Consider the following 18,117-nt stretch of genomic DNA (forward strand, 5'->3'; position numbering starts at 1 on the left):
TTGAATGAGCCGTAATAGCGGATCAAGGGATAGATTAAAGAGAAGGGGGATAGGGGGCAACCCTGACGGGTTCCCCTAAACATTTCCACCATTCCCCCACGCACCCCATTTACTAGTAATGAAGTCTTAGGAGATGAATAAAAATAGTGAATTAAATCTATAAATTCCTGGCCAAAAGCTCGTCGTGCCAAGACTCCACAAAGGTGGGGCCAGAGAACAGTGTCAAACGCCTTATGACAGTCTAGGCTGAGGAGCATATTATTGGAAGATGGGTTACCAGAGGAGACTATTGTAGCTGCTATCGCTGCTCTTATGCCCTTTACGGAATGCCTACCCTGTACAAAGCCTAGCTGGTGAGGAGTAACTAGATCAGGAAGTATACTTTGCAATCGTGTGGCCATTATTTTGAAATCAACGTTAAGCAACGTGATTGGTCTATAAGAGGCCACTAACTGGGGATCTTTATCTGGCTTAGGTAGGAAGATAGTATATGCTGAATTAAAAGTATCATATAAAGGAGCATGCTTGTGTATACGCCTATAAAGACCCCCATGTGTTTTTAAAATTCAACAAATTTAAATATCAAGGGTAGATTTACTAAGGAGGCGTTTGTCAAAGCCGCCGATCATTGCCCGTTTTTTCAGATGGTTTTACAGCTGCAATAGGAACGCATGCTAAGCCGGGCTTGTTTTGCAACTATTCCAATTGCCGTTCTGAGTCAGTCTGTCAAAACCGCAGATGGTCAGTAGCTGTGACAAACTGCCCCAGCTGCATACACACGGTACAATCTGTACCACCAACGACATGAAAGATATCTTTCAGTGAAGTCCTCCTGCCACATCTCCGGACAGGCCAAGTTGATAAGATAGTGGAAGTTGGCCTGCATGTACGGACATTCATAGATATCATTATCGTTCATGCAGGAACGCGCATCGTTGGTCGTTCACTGCATAAAAATGAACGATGTATCGTTGAACGTTATCGTTCATAGATATCGTACCATGTGTACGTACCTTGTTGTCTAAAGCTACCCCCAGGACTCTTGGAAATAACTTGTAGAACAATACTAAAGTCACTTCAAAAGATATGATATAGGGGTCTATTTACTAAGCAGCGTTAAGAGACAGAGGGTAAAATTTACTAAGCGGCGGGAGTTTGGCGGCGGTTTTGCCATCTGCAGATTTACTAAGCCCAAAACCGCTGCAAAACCGCCGCCAAAACACATTTTAGAATAGAATAGAACAGGACTGTCATTTAGAAACCGCTGTAAAACCGCCACCAAACCCCCAGGTTTTAGAACAGAATAGAACCCGCCGCTTAGTAAAAGCCCAGAGTGAAATGAGATAAGACAGTGGTTTTCAAACTCGGTCTTCAGGACCCCACACAGGTCATGTTTTCCAGGTTACCCAGCAGGTGCCCAGGTGCATTCATTACTGGCTAACACATTTTAAAAGATTCACAGGTGAAGCTAATTATTTCACTTGTGATTCTGTGAGACCTGGAAAACATGCACTGTGTGGGGTCCTGAGGACCGAGTTTGAGAACCTGTGCGATAAGGTACCAGCCAATCAGCTCCTAAATGCCATGTCACAGGCTGAGTTTGAAAAATGACAGTTGGGAGCTGATTGCCTGGCACCTAACACTGCTTAGTAAAATGACCCCATAGAGATAGGAGGAAGCTGAGATATTCAGGAGAGAGAGGAGCACATACTGGCTTAATCCTCAAGGTGCATACACACGTAACGATTTTTTGAACGATCTAACTATAACGAAGTCGTAATCGTTGAAAAAATCGTACAGTTTCTGAGTTATAACGATGAACGATTATCGTTCATGTGCGTTCCCGTTTGTAGTTCATTCTGACTGACCAACTGAACGATTTTCATTAAGGGAAGGTACAAAAAATCGTTTATTACACTTTAAAAAATCTGACAGAAAATCATTCAGAAAATCGTTGGTAACAAAATCGTTGTGTGTGTGTATGCAGCTTTAGGCTGGGCACATACATACATAAAGATTTTCTGTCCAACCATCCAACTAGTTGACTGGTTGGAATGAAAATCTGGTAACGTATGGGAGTAATGGGGCCCATCCATCAGCGATGGTTGGCCGCGATCCTGCAACCCGGGATCGCAGAAATCCAACGTGTTTGACGATCACGATCGTCAAATCGAGGACATTTAACATGTAATATTTCAGCGATCCTGCGACAGATCGCTGACCATCGATGTTGGCCGGCCGGCGTTTCCACCCAGCAGATCGGCATTTCCGATCGCGTCGCAGGATCGCGGAAATACCGGCCAGATGTATGGGCACCTTAACTGATGATCAGCAATTTGCTCCTAAATGCCAGAAAACAGATGAAAATCGTCGGTCAGACAAGTTTGTTAAATGTTTGATCTAAACAATTTGTTGAAACAACAGTTTTTGTCCATTTTCCAGCATTTGGGAGCAAATTGCTGATTGTCATTTGCTTTCATACCTTACCAGATTTTCATTCCAACCAATCAACTAGTTGGATGGTTGGACAGAAAATCTTTACGTGTGTACCCAGCTTATGGGGCACATCCACTAGACGATCTACTCCCTGTCCAATCTCTAAACGATTTTCCCTTGAAATTTTATCTTTCAGTCTGAACGATTTGCAAACTATCTTTAATAGATCAAGTGAAATTGACCTGCATGTTCAGTCGACTGACGAGACGATCAAACGACCAGCGGGAGCGCGCATCGTTGATCGTTAACGACCAAACACTGCACGATTTATTAACTATTTTTGAACGATAACGACGTCGTTATCGTTCAATCACCTGCTAAAATCGTGTAGTGGATGCCCCCCTTTAAGCTTTTAAATTGTTTGCATTCTAAAATAAATAGACACTTTAACATTCAATGTTGATAAAGTCGAAATCCCCGGACCGGGCCATCATTAATCTCATCCAAACCTGTCCCTTCTGACCAGTGCCTGGTTGCCCATCTAGGCCTGCTATATATATATATATATATATATATATATACATACAGTAGACTTATAAAGTATAACTGCTGAAACCAAATAAAGCTGCATTTGCATAGTGTCTACCAAACTCGTTAGTCAGGGAGCGCTAACAGTGCATGTTTTCCAGCAAGTGTCTTTTCTAGGGCAAGAAGGGCTATTGCTCGAGGTGCTGTAGTCTGAAGGCGCAGCCGCGGTTACCCTGTCGGCACAGTCTAGCCTGACGGTGCTTGCCCGCAAGCGCCATCATAGTTATAAACGTCAGCGGCGCCATGTAACCAAACTGTGCGGCTGATGTTCCCTCCCAGAATGCCGGGGAAGAGGAAGGACTCAGTAGCAGCAAGGAGGAGGGACCCTCATGCCTTCAAAAGGTAAGAATAAGGCAAACAGTGCGCGCCCCCATGCAACACCCAAGCCGCTTTGTGGGCCCGCAATTATTATTTTATGTTTTTGTTGTTGTTTTTTTGCGCCCATGGCCATTCCTCCAATCAGGCCACGCCCCCTAAGCTCTGCAAGGTCTAGAACCGGCCCTGTTCCTAGGTCTCACTGAATCACAAGTGAGATAATTAGCTCCAACTGTGGATCATTTCAAATGTGCCAGTGAGTAATGACTACAGCTGTGCACCAAGCAGGAAAAATGGAAACCATGCACTGTTACTGCTCCCCGAGGAATGAGTTTGGGAAACACTGGTGTAGGGTATATAACCACCAACTGATGTCCTGTCCATTATTCTATAATTGTTTTATGTTGATGTTTCTTCACTTCTTTTATTACACAACATTTTTCTCAGACACAATTAAGGCCCCCAAAATACACGGGGCGATAAAGCAGGTGATCCGACTGATTGGTGCGATTTGCCTGCTATATCGCACCGTGTATGGTCCTGATGTCGGGCCGAGCGCGCTCCCCTGGGGTCGTACATCGCACCCACTGATCTTTCTGCAGGACCAATTGATCAGGGGATGCGATATGCAGGTGAGGGAGGGGGGAGGCGGCATATCGGGCGGTCGGCCACTTGATTGCACCGTGTGTGCGGACCACCCGATATGTGGGACGACGTGTCCCCTGTCGCCTTGCGCGAGGGCACCATGTATGGGGGCCTTTACTTTAACAGCAAACTGGGAACCTGTCTCTTACCAGGTGGGATTGAGAAAAACTACCTCGTAGTTAATTTGTAGGCTTAATAGACCGCATCGATGTAGATCAGTGAAACCTAAATGGTACATTGTATATATATTGGTTTAACAATGCCCACTGGACAAATCCTTATTTGATTCTCAAATCAACGACAATGATTTTAAGAGGTCAATCCAATTAGGTGCGAGTTGGGTCCTGCGAGCCGTTCTCACAGCAAACTCGCACCACGGTTTGCACTTGCAATTTATTTCCAAACTCATATTGATTTTTTTAGAGGAAAGTTGTTTTTTTTTCGTGCGCAACCCCCTGAGCAGGTGAGAAGGTAGGGAAAAATCTTTATTCTACAGTAAAAATGTCAGGACATAGGGCCTGATTCTACGGATCGCAATATTGCGTACGCACGCACACAGTTCAACTGCGATAGTATGTTAATCCACTGCGATCGCAAATACGAACTCAGCACAACATAAGGACGCCCACTTTCCCTTAAACACATCCGTAATGTTTAGCAGAATAGCGAAACCATTGGTACATTTGAACACCATCGCAGCCGCACGCACACTTGCGCAAGCCCTGACCTTACTCAGGAATTGCTAACAGCCACGCACGCTATGAGGCCTTAGGCTGCATATGGCATCGCAGTGGATAATTTATGCATGCCCCTGCAACAGCACGCCTGCGTTACACCGACCACCCACAAACGGTACTTCCTGTCAATCACTCTGGGAGGGGTCTGCGTAGCCACTGTGATCACAGTCCCGATCACAATAGCTAGTTTGCGCATGCGCAGAATGCAACAATTGGTCGATTGCGTTCGTATTAGCAACTGCGATCCTTTCTGAATCAGGGTCATAGTGCAGAACCTCTGGCTCACCCCTCCCAATGAATAATCATGCACCTGGAGAGTTTTAAATAGCATAATTTGGCCAAAAAAACATCAGTTTTCAGGTGAATTTCTCTAAAAGGTTCAATTATGGGTTAAATGATTTGAAACCCTGCAGTGTGAACAGCGCGCTCCGGGTCACGATGACCTGGAGCGCGCTGCATGCCCGCCAATTGGTCCGGCTTCAGTGGCGCTTGGAGATGACGTCATCTCCAAGCGTCAACTTCAACCCCGGAAAAGCCAGGTCTATGCAGAACCGGCTCCGGTGTGAACGGCGCCGACTTAAGAATATCCTGGGTCGGCTGCGGCTAAATTCCGGGTCTGATCCGGAGCCGGAATTTAGGTATAAAAGTGGTATTACTATAGTATTACTCAAACAAGGAGACCCTTTCTACAACGACAAAACGTTGAATTAAATGCAGTTGCCAGGTCATTCTCACTAATGGCCACTAGGTGTCTCTATAACCCCCACAGAACACGCCTAGACAGCAATAAAGTTTAAAGGACACGCTTTACCATGAATCCATTGCCCCATTTGAAGATGGCTGCCTGGTGACTTCCCCCGGAAGCAGGAATTGTGAGAGTCTCTGGAGGACTTGAAAGCTTGTAGTGGTAGAAACTGCTGAACCGCCGTCATGTTACAGTTCTTGGTAAGTTGCTGGAGTTTAGCAGGGACAGGGTATACAGTAACCTCTATGGGGGAGGGGAGACACAGGGCTGGGGGTGAGTGCAAGCTCTTCTTACTGTGGGCAAGGTCAGAGTTAGCAGTGAGACTTCACAAGTCAGGCAAGTTTTTTTTTTTTTCTTTTTTTCTTTTAGAGTGTAATAAAACTCCTCTGATTTCCAGTGTCTCTTAGTGTTACTACTATTGGCCAAAATGCACAGTACAACTTCTTCTAAATTCTCTTTTCCTGTTTTGCATTCTTGATGCATGGTGTGAGACTACAAGTCCCAGCTAGAGCGCCCCACGCGCTCCCTCCACAGTGGTAGGAGAGTCGCAGGATGCCCAGACCTGGAATAGTCATAGTACTAATAAATATATATCTATCTGACTTTTCCTATAGTAGTGCATGACCGCACCACAGCAATAAGGAAAAAAGAGAGGCAGCACTCCCAATTTCAAAGTTCAAAAGGTGTTTAAATAAATAATATTCTACTCATCCAGAGTGCCGAACCTTTTGGAGAATATATATATTATTTCTGCATTACGTACAATGTCCTTTATATTCTCCAGCCCAACAGCGGCAGTGTAGCTCTGTAACCTGCTATTATATGTACAAGTGACGTTTCTTTCTGTTTCCAGCTGGGATTTGCCTTTGGGAACGTGGTGGGGATGTACCTGGCGCAGAATTATGAAGTAAGTACATCTGTTACGCTTTGTGCAAGTAGATCATGGGTCCTGGCTTAGGTCCTGCACAGACCCTATTGCATTCAAGGTTCCTGTATTGTGTGCTGAACCCAGGAAAACAGTGAGGTCTGCCTTTCACAGTTTTATCATTGTTAAAATTCTTCCTGGGCTCCCCCATCCTGTTCTATTGCCAAGCCAGCCCTGTTTTCCTGCTAGACATGTATTACTTGCAGCATTTATTTTATCTCAGTGACACGTTATCTTAAAACCTTTTTTTTATTTTATATATTTTTTACATTTAGCATTGTCCAAGAATGTAGAAAACGACAGATGTGTCACTGTTAGTGCTGTAACCTGGCAGCTTCTATAGTTATATAGATTTATTTTCCTCTAGATTTCTGTAGGTGCAACACCCACGTAAAAGTAATAGAGGAAAAAAACAGGAGTAAAGCTTAGTTGTTTTAAATGATGTATTTTCATTTATCACTTAATTTCTATACTGTATAGTGAGTAGTTTGTGTGTGGGGGGGTTGCGTTTGGAATTTGTAACTCACCATAATTGTTGTCACCCCAATTTGCAAATGAGACAGAGGATACCGACTGTGCTGTTCAAAAATGAAGCTAGTCCTTGCCATGGTTGCAAAGACCATAAGTGTTTTTCTGTTTTTTATTTTATTTTTAAGGAGCAGCCAACTAAAATTTGGGGCTAAATGTAATAACATGCGATCTTCATCCGCTGCGGGGATTTATGCGAGTCTCCCCGTATTTTTTAAAACGGCAATCATTTTCAAGGCTAAACCCAGCTGATTTAGCCTTTAAAATGATTGCCACTTAAAATACGGGGAGACTCACATGAATCCCCGCAGCGGCTGAAGATCACAAGCTATTACATTTAGCCCTTGGTATTTTACAGTGCTATGAAGGGATTCAAACATATGCTTGCATATTAAACTTTTTTTTTTTTTTTTTTAATGCTTAAGGTGCCCGACATAGGAAAAAAAGTTTCAGACTTTAAAAAGGATTTGGAAGAAAAAAAGAAGAAACCTCCCAGCGATTAATCATCATAAAGTTTCTTGACGAGAAATTCCTCACTATGTAGTAGACGCCCTTTGTATCTATACGCTCCTGCGGGGAGATGAGACCGAGGACATGGACCCCTTACAGAGGGTCTCACCAAGCCAGAAGCTCCGTACAGCACTGAACTGTTTCATTTTGTTCTTGGTTTGCCAAGATCTCCCACGCTCCTCGTCCGCTGCGCTTGGAGCTGTTTGGTGGTTTGCCATGTGCTGGGATAGCTAACAAAACATTAGACGGGAGTGTTCGATAATCAAGTACCTGCCGCTTTTTAGCTTTGTTGGGTTTAATAAAGTGATATCTTTATTGTAAGATGGAAATACACATTGATTTGTGGGTATACAATGCAGACGTGGGATTACAATAGGACACTGTAAATGTCTGACTACAGATTCCTCGAGTGCTCTCATACCTGGGTCATCTCGCCATTGCCCGTTTTATTGCCTGACCAGCTCATTTAATGCTAGAAAGCTGAGTTTTTGGTAGGAGCCCGCACTTTCAGTATACTATGAGTTTGTCAGGATTGGGAACCGTAGAGGGGACTCCCCTATTGTTGGCACAGTCGATGAGTGACCACTGGGTCAGCTGTTATTGTATCTATCTTGTGTTTTGCACTACCTGTGAGCCGGGAGATCACTAAACCCCCCCCAGCCGCCCCATGCAGTTACATTATTTGCCAGAAGGTGCGCTTTGAAGATGTATAAATGTCTTTATTCACAATCATCGAAGGTTTTCCAACCAAGAGCTTTCCAGATCATACGCTGTGCCAAAATGTGGCCATATATTTGCACCTTACTACATAAGTTTTTGGTCCGTTCACACGAACAGCCATAGCGATGGGATCAGGTCGACCTCCACCTCCTCTACGTTATTACATTGCCACATTATGGAATATACTGATCCTTTTGCACGACGGACATTTTTACACACTAACAAAATTATTTCTGACGAATAATTTACTTCCATTCTATACAGTGTTCCAGCCGATACTTTTGCAAATCCAATTTATTTTTTTAAAATTTCATCCAAATACTTAATCTTGTCCCTTTCGTTTTGCTAAATGATGTAACATTTACTTCTGCTCTTCATCGTTGAAAATATTTCTAATTTTGCACACAAAAAAAAAGTCATGATGGATAATAGGCTTGGATATGGGGTCACTGTCTCTCGGAGGTATGAAGAGCGCTATGTATTTGGTGGAGCATGGGAATGACAGGCAATGCTTTGCTAACACAATATTCATGAGAATACAACACAGACTACCAGTCAAAAGTTTTAGACCGTCCCCATTTTTCCAGTATTTACTGATGTGCGCAGTTTAATGTCTCAGGGCCTGATTCAGCAAGAAACACCGTTGCTAATACGCACGCAATCGGTTGATTGTTGCGATCGACGCATGCGTTGTGTTTGCGGAGGCTACGCAGAGCCAGAGCAGAGTGATTGACGGGAAGTGTTGTTTGTGGGTGGTGATGGGGTGGAGATTGGATGAATGCAGGCGTGCCAGTGCGTGTCACCGCCGTTGCAGGGGCGTGCATAAATTATACACTGCGTGGCTATAAGCAGCCATAGCACTGATGGCATGCGTGGCTGGTAGCAATGTCTGAGTAAGGTCAGGGCTTGTGCCAGTGTGTATATGGTTCCGATGTTACCGATGGTTTCGCTATGATCCCCTAGTTTACAGATGTGAGTAAGAGGAAGTGGGCGTCCTTATGTCAGGCTGCGATCACAATGTGAATACAAAAACATTTAACTAGCACTGCTGATATTTGCGCTGCGTGCGTATAAGGAGAATTGCGATCTGTAGTGAATCAGGCCCTCAGTGTACTCTGAAATTAAAACATAGAAAAAATAAAGGGGGAAAAAAAAAATAATTGAATCATTTTTGTTTAAAAAAAAATATAATCCCAATTTTTGACGACTCCAAGCAGCCACCTCTTGCAGATAAGGTATGCAGTTGACCTAATCCCGACAGCCGGCTTCCCGACTGCTTTATCCCGGTGAGGGTTAAATGACAGGCGTCTAAATCTAAACGCCTGTCATTTCTACATCAGGGTCCATAGGGTATCCACAGGATACCTTGGGGTATAGGTGATGACGTCAGGCATCGGGCACCATAGAGTTAGTTTTCAGCCTCCCAGGATGCACTAGGGTCCCCCTCCTATACCCCGAGCCAAGGCATCTCAGTTTCGTTTGGTGCCCGGCCGGAGTTGGATGCACCTATTAGAGGGGGGCCTCCGCCGCTGCACACAGCCCTCTCTGCACACGCTGACTGGCCCTGTGGCAGCGCTCCTCCCCCAGGCCGGCCTCCTCTATGCTCCTCGGTGGCCGTCTTTAGAAGCACATGGTGAACGCTGCTGGAAGCTTGGAACGGAGGCATCGCGGTCTGGGTCCCCCGGCATACCTCTCCTCCGCTTGGTCAGGTCTGTGTATGCAGCGCTGTGTCCTACCAGGCTCTGGGTCTGCGTAGTTGATTATCAGCGCTGATAGTGCGGGAATTGACTTTCTTTGCATTGTATGTGACTTCTGCTAGTGCTGCTGCCTGTAGTTTCACTCCAGACCTCTGCAGCAATTGATCCTGTCCAAATGGAATGGACTGCCTCAGAGTCTAAATCACAGACCATGGTGCTCACTCCGGAGGTTCGCCTGGCTCTAGCCTGGTGGTTGCAGACGACCCATCTCAACAAGGGTCGTCCGTTCTGGGTGGCGAATTGGGTCCTGTTGACAACGGACGCCAGTCTTCGGGGCTGGGGAGCAGTCACGGGTCCACACTTGTTCCAGGGCAGGTGGACTCGGGCGGAAACAGAGCTTCCAATAAACATCTTGGAGCTCCGCGCGGTTTTCAATGCTCTCCAGCAGGCACATCGGGTTCTCCAAGGTCGCCCCGTGCAAGTCCAGTCGGACAACGCCACCACCGTGGCCTACATAAATCGGCAAGGAGGAACCCGAAGTCGGGCGGCTCTCGTAGAGGTGTCCCGAATCCTGGTTTGGGCGGAGCGCAATCTCCAGGCCATATCAGCAGTCTTCATCCCGGGAGTCCTAAACTGGGAGGCGGACTTTCTCAGTCGCCAGGACGTTCATCCGGGGGAATGGTCTCTGCACCAGGACATCTTTCAACTTCTGGTGGACAGGTGGGGTCTTCCAGAGATCGACCTCATGGCGTCACGGCACAACAACAAGTTGCCGGTGTTTATGGGTCTCGCACAAGAGATGAAAAGGCGTCTCTGGTAGATGCTCTGTCCGTCCAGTGGACGTTCCGGTTTGCTTACCTCTTTCCTCCGTTTTCCCTTCTTCCACGGGTGATCCGGAAATTCAAACAGGAAGGAGGGATGCTCCTGTTGATGGCTCCCGCGTGGCCCCGGAGGCACTGGTTCTCAGACCTCCAGGGACTGTCCGTGGACATTCCTCTGCGGTTGCCGTTACGCCCGGACCTTCTGTCACAGGGTCCTTGTCTTCACCTGGACCTGACTCGGCTGTCTTTGACAGCGTGGCTGTTGAGACTGCCATGTTAAGGTCCAGGGGGTTTTCCAGCTCTGTAGTGCAAACAATGCTAAGGGCTCGGAAACCATCCTCTGCAAGGATATACCATCGTGTGTGGCATACGTTCTTCCAGTGGTGTCGGCCGAGAGGTAATGCTCCTCGGGAGTTCCGTCTGTCTAGAGTGTTAGCTTTCCTACAGGCGGGACTGGACCATGGGCTTCGCCTTGCGTCTCTGAAGGTGCAGGTGTCTGCCCTGTCCGTCTGGTTCCATCATAGGATTGCTGCAATCCCTGACGTGCACACCTTTATGCAAGGTGTTCTCAGAATTCATCCACCTTTTGTTCCACCGGTGGCGCCTTGGGATTTAGCTGTGGTCCTGAGGGCTCTCCAGGGACCGCCGTTTGAACCACTGGGCTCAGTGGACCTCAAATGGCTGACAACTAAAACAATTTTACTTCTGGCCATTGCTTCGGCCAGACGTGTTTCTGACTTAGGGGCTCTCTCCTGTAGACCTCCTTTTCTGATTTTCCATAGGAACAGGGCAGTGCTGCGCACTCGTCCTGGTTTCCTTCCTAAAGTTGTTTCAACTTTTCACATCAACGAGGAAATCGTTGTGCCGGCCTTTAACTCACCTGATCTTTCAGTGGGTGAGGCCACTTTGGACGTTGTGCGGGCCTTAAGGATTTATGTTGACCGCACTTCTTCGTTTAGGAAGTCGGACGCCTTGTTTGTCCTCTATGGCTTCCGTAAAAAGGGTTGGCCTGCTTCAAAGCAGACTTTGGCAGGCTGGATTCGTATGGCCATTTCAGAAGCTTATCTTCATGAAGGCATTCCGGTTCCTTCCTCTGTGAGGGCTCATTCCACTAGGTCTGTGGGTCCTTCGTGGGCTGCTCGACGTGGTGCCTCTGCAGTTCAGATTTGCAAGGCTGCCACATGGTCCTCAGTCCATACCTTTGTGAGGTATTACACGTTTGACACCTTTGCCTCTCAGGATGCTTCCTTCGGGCAGCGGATTCTCCTTTCAGCACAGGAGCGTCCCCACCGTTAAAGGATACTGCTTTGGGACATCCCCAGGGTATCCTGTGGATACCCTATGGACCCTGAAGTAGAAAATATGAGATATGGGAAGAACTTACCTTTGTTATCTCTATTTCTACGAAGTCCATAGGGTTCCACAGGACTCCCACCCTGTCGCACCTGTGCTGCAGATGGGCTTTACTCTGGTCACCGGTTTTTCCGTCTCCCTCTGGTGAGAATGAGATTCTTGTGTGTGTGTGTCCAGATCTTTTTTCTCTCTCTTCCTTCTCCTCCTCCGGCCTATGGCTTGGTACGTAACTGAGATGCCTTTGCTCGGGGGCGGGTCCCTAGTGCATCCTGGGAGGCTGAAAACGTTAACTCTATGGTGCGCGATGCCTGACGTCATCACCTATACCGGTATCCTGTGGAACCCTATGGACTTCGTAGAAATAGAGATAACAAAGGTAAGTTCTTACAATATCTCATATTTTTACCAACGCCGGGAGAACGGCGCCCGGCATCCCGAACGAAGGGATGCCGGGCGTGGACAGCCGCGGGGGGGGGGGGGGAGGATTAGGTTTAAGCACCCCCGGGGGGGACTTAGGGTTAGGCACCCCCCCACCCCCCGGGGGACTTAGGTTTAGGCGGCGGGGAAGGGGGGGGGGTTAGGTTTAAGCACTTAGAGGGGGGATTAGGGTTAGGCACTGGGGGGGAGCGTTAGGCACCCCTAAGGAGATTTAGGGGAGGGAATTTGGTTAGTCTATACTTACCGTAGGGACGATTGGGAATTTCACCCATGTCGGGCAGCCGCTGTTGGGATTCTAACCGCCGGACTTGTGTCCGGCGGTAAGTCATACCAATTCCGCAGATAATATCCCCAAAACCACCTGTGGCTTCTCTCTACAATGGAAATAAAATACTGTCTGGGAAGTTCTACCTGCAGAAGTTCTCACACATGCGCGGCACTTGTAAGTTGCTTTGCTTTCACCTTTCTGTACAGTTCATCCCAAACAAACTGGATGGGGTGTAAATCTTGAGACTGCGCTGCCATTCCATGATTTGACGCCTACCCTCTTTATTTTCCGCAAATGTAGCTCCGGCATTGCCTGGAGGTATGTTTTGGGTCATTATCTTGCTGGATGTAGCATGAATCTTGACCAACTTGGCGTAGACCAGCGGGTATTGAATGGCGCTGCACAGTGCTGTGGTAGCCCTTTTGGTTAAGGGTTCCAGTCTTGCCGTGCAAGTCACCAACCCGGGATCCAGCAAAAGACCCCCAGACCATCACGCTTTCTGCTCCATGTTCGAAAGTTGTCACGGGAGCTTATTTACTAAGTTCCGTCTTTTACATTAAGAGGGAAATGCTTTTAATAGCAAAACTTGGGATATTTTGCTACTAAAAGCATTGACTTTTTAAAATGTAGCCTTAAGCACTTCGGGAAGTGACAACTTTTAACAAGCCGCCACTTAGTAAATAAAATCCGTACACTGAGGAACCATCCTTTCGCCTATTGGAAGGCGTATAAAAATCCTGCGTGATGAACTAAAGATTTCTCATTATGACCCAGGTAATTGCTGCAGAGTAGCTGTAAGTTCCTAACCCGTTACTTGTTCCCTGAATACAGCCTCTTTTATAACCCTGAAACTTACGTTTTCTCAGTTTTTACTAAGCTAAACTTTGTTTCTTTCACCTCTAGCAGGTTACCTCTTACCTTCGTACCATTTTCAGGGTATTCACAGGACTAGAATTGCTGAAATTTCAATAAAAACCGGAAAAGTGCGGGTGTTCTAAAACTTTTGACAGGTAGTGTATCCGTTCACTAGTGAGCAGTGATGTCGCTAAGGCAGAAGTGCATTAGGCTGATTTTATACAATACCAGTTAACCAGTACTCATATGGCAGCCCTTGAAAAGCTAAGCCTGCTGGTGAACTTAGATGTTTAATGGATTAGATTGTCATATTAATGGGGGGGAAATGGGGGGCGTGATCAAATTTGGGTGATGTGACTACGCCCCTTTGGGAAAGCAAAGTAAACATACTATGCACGGCGCCCCTCAGCAGCCCGGTTTTGCTAAGGGGACTGCTGATCCCCTTAGCTGATGACTCCCAAATTCATCCTAACTTCATTAAAATAGTTGCTGGAGGGGGTGTGAGCAGGGGGGGGGGGGGGGCAGTCGCAAACGAGAATCTCCTGATTGCGGTTGGTGATTGGTTCTCCCGCTCACAACGCACAGCTGCCATTAAAAGCATTATGAGAGACCGCTGCACGTAGCAGCCCACAGCGCCCCAGCGAGGATGATGGGAACCTTAGTGAAGTAGATTATGCTAGGTCAGGGGTTCTCAAGGCACACTACCAGTCCAGGTTTTAAGGATAGCTATGCTTGATACTGGTATCTTAATTAGTGCTTCAGTTATTTTGATTTAATCATCTGTGCTCAAGCATGGATATAATTAAAACCTGGACTGTTAGTGCGCCTTGAGGACCGAGGTTGGGAAACACCGTGCTAGGTGGTAGTGCTGTACACACACACACCATGTACTCCCTCCATGTGCTGACACAGTAATGAGCTGATTCTCCTGATCCATGCCATACTAACACTTCTATGCTCTAGAATCCATGTATATGTGCCAGTATTGATCTGTGTTTAAAACTCGGGTGCACAAAGTCCCTGGTCTATGTAAGCTACGAACGAATGCATTCAATATTGTTCAATAGTCCATTAACAATATGTACAGGAAGTCAAAGGTCTGACGGCCACAGCTGTCATCAGCAGCCAAGTCCTCAAATAAGAGATGCAATCTGTGCTATCCGTAGTAACCCGGCCACCTGAAAGCCTAGCGTACTGGTCGCACATTTCAGGGAGTGGGGTTACATAGGTGGGTTGGACCCAAATTTCTTTCAAGTAAATAAATAAAATCTCATAGTGGTAAATGATCCTTTGGTGTGCAGCTTGGTCTCCCGACGGGCAGGTTCAGCACCCTCTCTCCTAGCCTGTCAGGAGGCCAGTGGGGCTCCACTCGCTGTGATGGTCAGGCATGTTCACAGGTGGTCAGTGGTGTTCTGGATCATGGCCCAATCGGGAAAAGTGTTCAGCTGGAAGAGGCTGATGCCCCACGTGTTAATGGCCACCATGATAATACCCAAACCAATCACGTTCACTCCCAGGCCGGCCTTCACCTAGGATAGGATGAGAAGATAGTAGGCTCATGACCTGCACATGCAAAGCACATAGGGCCTGAATTACTATGGATCGCTATTCTGCTTATACGCACGCAACTGCGTTGCTAATATCAGCGGTGCTATGTAAATGATTGCAATCGCAGCCTGACATAAGGACACCCGCTTCTCCTTACTCACATCAGTAAACTTAGACCGCCTAGCAAAACAATCGGTAACATTAGAACCATACGCACAGTTATGGCAGGTCAGATCTCAGGAATTGCTAACTTTTGCGCAGGCTATGAGACCGCAGCCTGCGTCTGGTTTTGCAGTAACTAATTTATGCACGCCCATGCAACGACGTTGAAACGCACTGGTATGCCTGTGTTTGCCCGACCCCCCCCCCCCCCTTCACCATCCACGAACAGCACTTCCTGTCAATCACTCCGCCATGGGTCAGCGTAGCTTCTGCGAATGCAGCATCTGGCTCGTGCACGCGCACTGCGAATTAATCAACCGATTGCGTGCGTATAAGTAACTGCGTTCCTTACTGAATCAGGCCCATAGACATCAGCTTATTCGAAAGTGGAACCAAAGCTAAATGTATACAGGGCTGTTCAAATTAAAGCTCTGGAACAATTTCTTAGGCTTGTAATGAATAGAAATGTGGAAAACAGGTACTAACTATGTATTGGAAAAAAAAGTATGTATTAGGTTTCAAATTGTGTTATCAAGTGATGATGTGGCAATGCAAATCACTTACATAGCATTGCAATTGTTCAGCGTGTCCTCCGTTGTGGTCAACAACAGTTTCCATTCGAAGAACAACATTCTCTACAGCAGAACATAACGCGTCAGGTGGAATAGCCAGCACATGACGTTCAATGCTGTCCTGCACACCTGACAGGGTGCTTCCTGATACAACTGGTTCTTCAAAAACCCGCAACCAAAAATCGCAAGATGTCTGAAAGTAACTGATGATGCGTTCTTTGGTAAAGGGTTGCCTTAACAATTGTACCGCCCTCATTGATGTGTATCGCCACCTGGCAACAAAATTTGTACCTGTTGTCCAAACTTCCCTTCATTAAGACTCGCTCCGGAGTGCGCTAAGGGCCTGATTCACCTCCGTACGCAACTGCGTATGCAACTACACACGCAGTTCAACTTCGATAGTATGCTAATCCATTGCGATCGCTATCCCGTTGCAGCTCTGCAGAAGGACGCTTTACTCAGCACACATATGCACTGTATAGCAAGACTGCAAAACCATCGGTACAATCGGGCACCATCGCAGCCTCACGCACACTTGCACAAGCTCTGACCTTACTCAGAAATTGCTAACCTCATCGCATGCTATGAGACCTCAGACTGTGTATGGCATCGCAGTGGATAATTTATGCACTCCCCTGCAACAATGTGTGAACACACTGGCATGCCTGTGTTACTATGTAACTGTAGTTACTATGCAACAATTTCCTGTGTGCAGAATGAATCGGCGCATCAGTCTCACCATGTCTTTGATCTGGCAGTGCCCGTAGTTATACACAATGGCGTTTGGCGGGTTCCCCACTGGCAGCATGACGGCGAAGGAGATGCACATGGCGACTGGTATCAGTGTGTACAGTGGGTTAATGTGAAGAGCCTCAGACTGCAAGTAAAATGGAAAAACAATATTTTATTAATGTACTGGCGACGTAATTAGATGGTAAGTATGAGCATGGCCATGTTTTCATGTTACTTCTCTACGTAAAGTACAGTACAATTGCTGAGGAACAATCTTCATTACTTGAGTTTTTTATTTTATATAACAAGGCCGCTTGCACTAGTATTAATGGGTTAGTGTTAAGCTCATGCCGGTGAGGACTACTTACCAGACTGCATAATATGGGCAAGAAAATGGTAATGGTGGCGGGGTTACTGACGAATTCCGTCACAGCAGAGACCAGCACGCAGGCCAGGAGGCTGACCGCCCAGGACGGGAGGCTGCTGAGACATTCCATCTGGCGCCCAATCCACGCCGAGAGACCAGACGTCTGCAATGGACAGCAGGGTGCTTATTTATTATACTAGGCATTGTGAGGGACTAAGCCTTACATTAACCTCAAGCCCTGCTACCCAACCCATAGATCACCTTTCCTATGAAAGATGGTGTTTTGTGAAGAATTAGAAGCAAAACAAAGAACAGGATCATAAAACCAACTGTACAAGTAACCATAAATCATTGGTGGTACACCTGTCAAACCGTAACGCAGGTGTCCTAATGTGAGCTCAGAGAGGACAAGAACCTCCCGTGGAGCAAAAGGGCATGGATCTAGTTCGCTTACATAGTAAATAACATGGCTTTGATTGATCTAAATGATGAAAGCAAGTGTTTGATCGATCTAGATGATGAAAGCAAGTGTCCGGTTGCCCAGGCTGCAAAGAGTTGTCTCAAGTTTATAGCGAACGCTTCTTGAGGGCACCAAAACATATTTTACTAACAATTCTAAATACACACCTGAAAAATGCACAGAATCCTAACAGCCAGGCAGAAATGATTATGTTCATTGCGCCTATTGCTCTATGGCAGTACAGATTAACTCTAAATTCTGTTCTCTCTTGGGTTCCACACTGGACCCAGGAAATTGAAGTGTAACTAGAGGCAGGGCGTAGGCCAGGGGACCTTTGCTAGTTGCGCCAGCTGCCTGCACGCATCTGCACAGTGAGAAGATCGTGGTAGTGTTTAAAAAGAATAGGCAACAACAAGAAAGGGATGTGCAATAAAAAACACTGGCCCAAAGGGAATAACAATAATAAACAAAAAACATGTTCGTATAATACTGAGCTTGTCAATGCCATTTGGCCCCTGGACAGGGCCCTAGGTTGCTGTGGGTGATCTGGCCCTGGGTTGGAAGAACCTGCCTCTGCTAATAAAAACAAAATGGTTAGGTCTTTCTGAAACACCACCACCGCTGGGCCCAGAGAAGTCAAAGATTTTGATAGATCTTTTTGACTAGACAGTAAACCTTTGTGTTCATGGTTTGGT

General features: G+C 46.5%; 2 protein-coding genes across 3 annotated transcripts in view; one reads left to right on the forward strand and one right to left on the reverse strand.

Annotated features, from left to right (window-relative positions):
* The first annotated feature begins 5,530 nt into the window (after positions 1–5,530).
* Positions 5,531–7,750, forward strand: STMP1 (short transmembrane mitochondrial protein 1). The gene is made up of 3 exons (XM_088459231.1): positions 5,531–5,666; positions 6,320–6,373; positions 7,345–7,750. Exons 1-3 carry the CDS (start codon positions 5,652–5,654, stop codon positions 7,420–7,422), a joined length of 147 nt encoding a protein of 48 aa, XP_088315357.1. The 5' UTR covers positions 5,531–5,651; the 3' UTR covers positions 7,423–7,750.
* A 6,487-nt stretch (positions 7,751–14,237) lies between these two features.
* SLC13A4 (solute carrier family 13 member 4) overlaps positions 14,238–18,117 on the reverse strand; it is a 33,023-nt gene continuing 29,143 nt past the window's right edge. For both annotated transcript variants that reach the window (XM_088459276.1, XM_088459275.1), the window contains exons 14-16: positions 16,964–17,125; positions 16,603–16,740; positions 14,238–15,110 (exon numbers count right to left, since the gene is read on the reverse strand). In XM_088459276.1, coding sequence (XP_088315402.1) covers positions 14,973–15,110; positions 16,603–16,740; positions 16,964–17,125 — 438 coding nt within the window. In that variant the 3' untranslated portion in view covers positions 14,238–14,972. The remainder of the gene's footprint in view (positions 15,111–16,602; positions 16,741–16,963; positions 17,126–18,117) is intronic.

The sequence above is a fragment of the Taudactylus pleione genome, unplaced genomic scaffold (genome assembly GCF_031769625.1).
Source record: "Taudactylus pleione unplaced genomic scaffold, aTauple2 ptg000903l, whole genome shotgun sequence".
Taxonomy (NCBI): domain Eukaryota; kingdom Metazoa; phylum Chordata; class Amphibia; order Anura; family Myobatrachidae; genus Taudactylus; species Taudactylus pleione.

Bases quoted from the DNA above. Each gene is read 5' to 3' on its own strand.
- STMP1 (XM_088459231.1), top strand. The intron at 6,374-7,344 runs GTAAGTACATCT...TTAATGCTTAAG, and splicing joins ACCTGGCGCAGAATTATGAA to GTGCCCGACATAGGAAAAAA.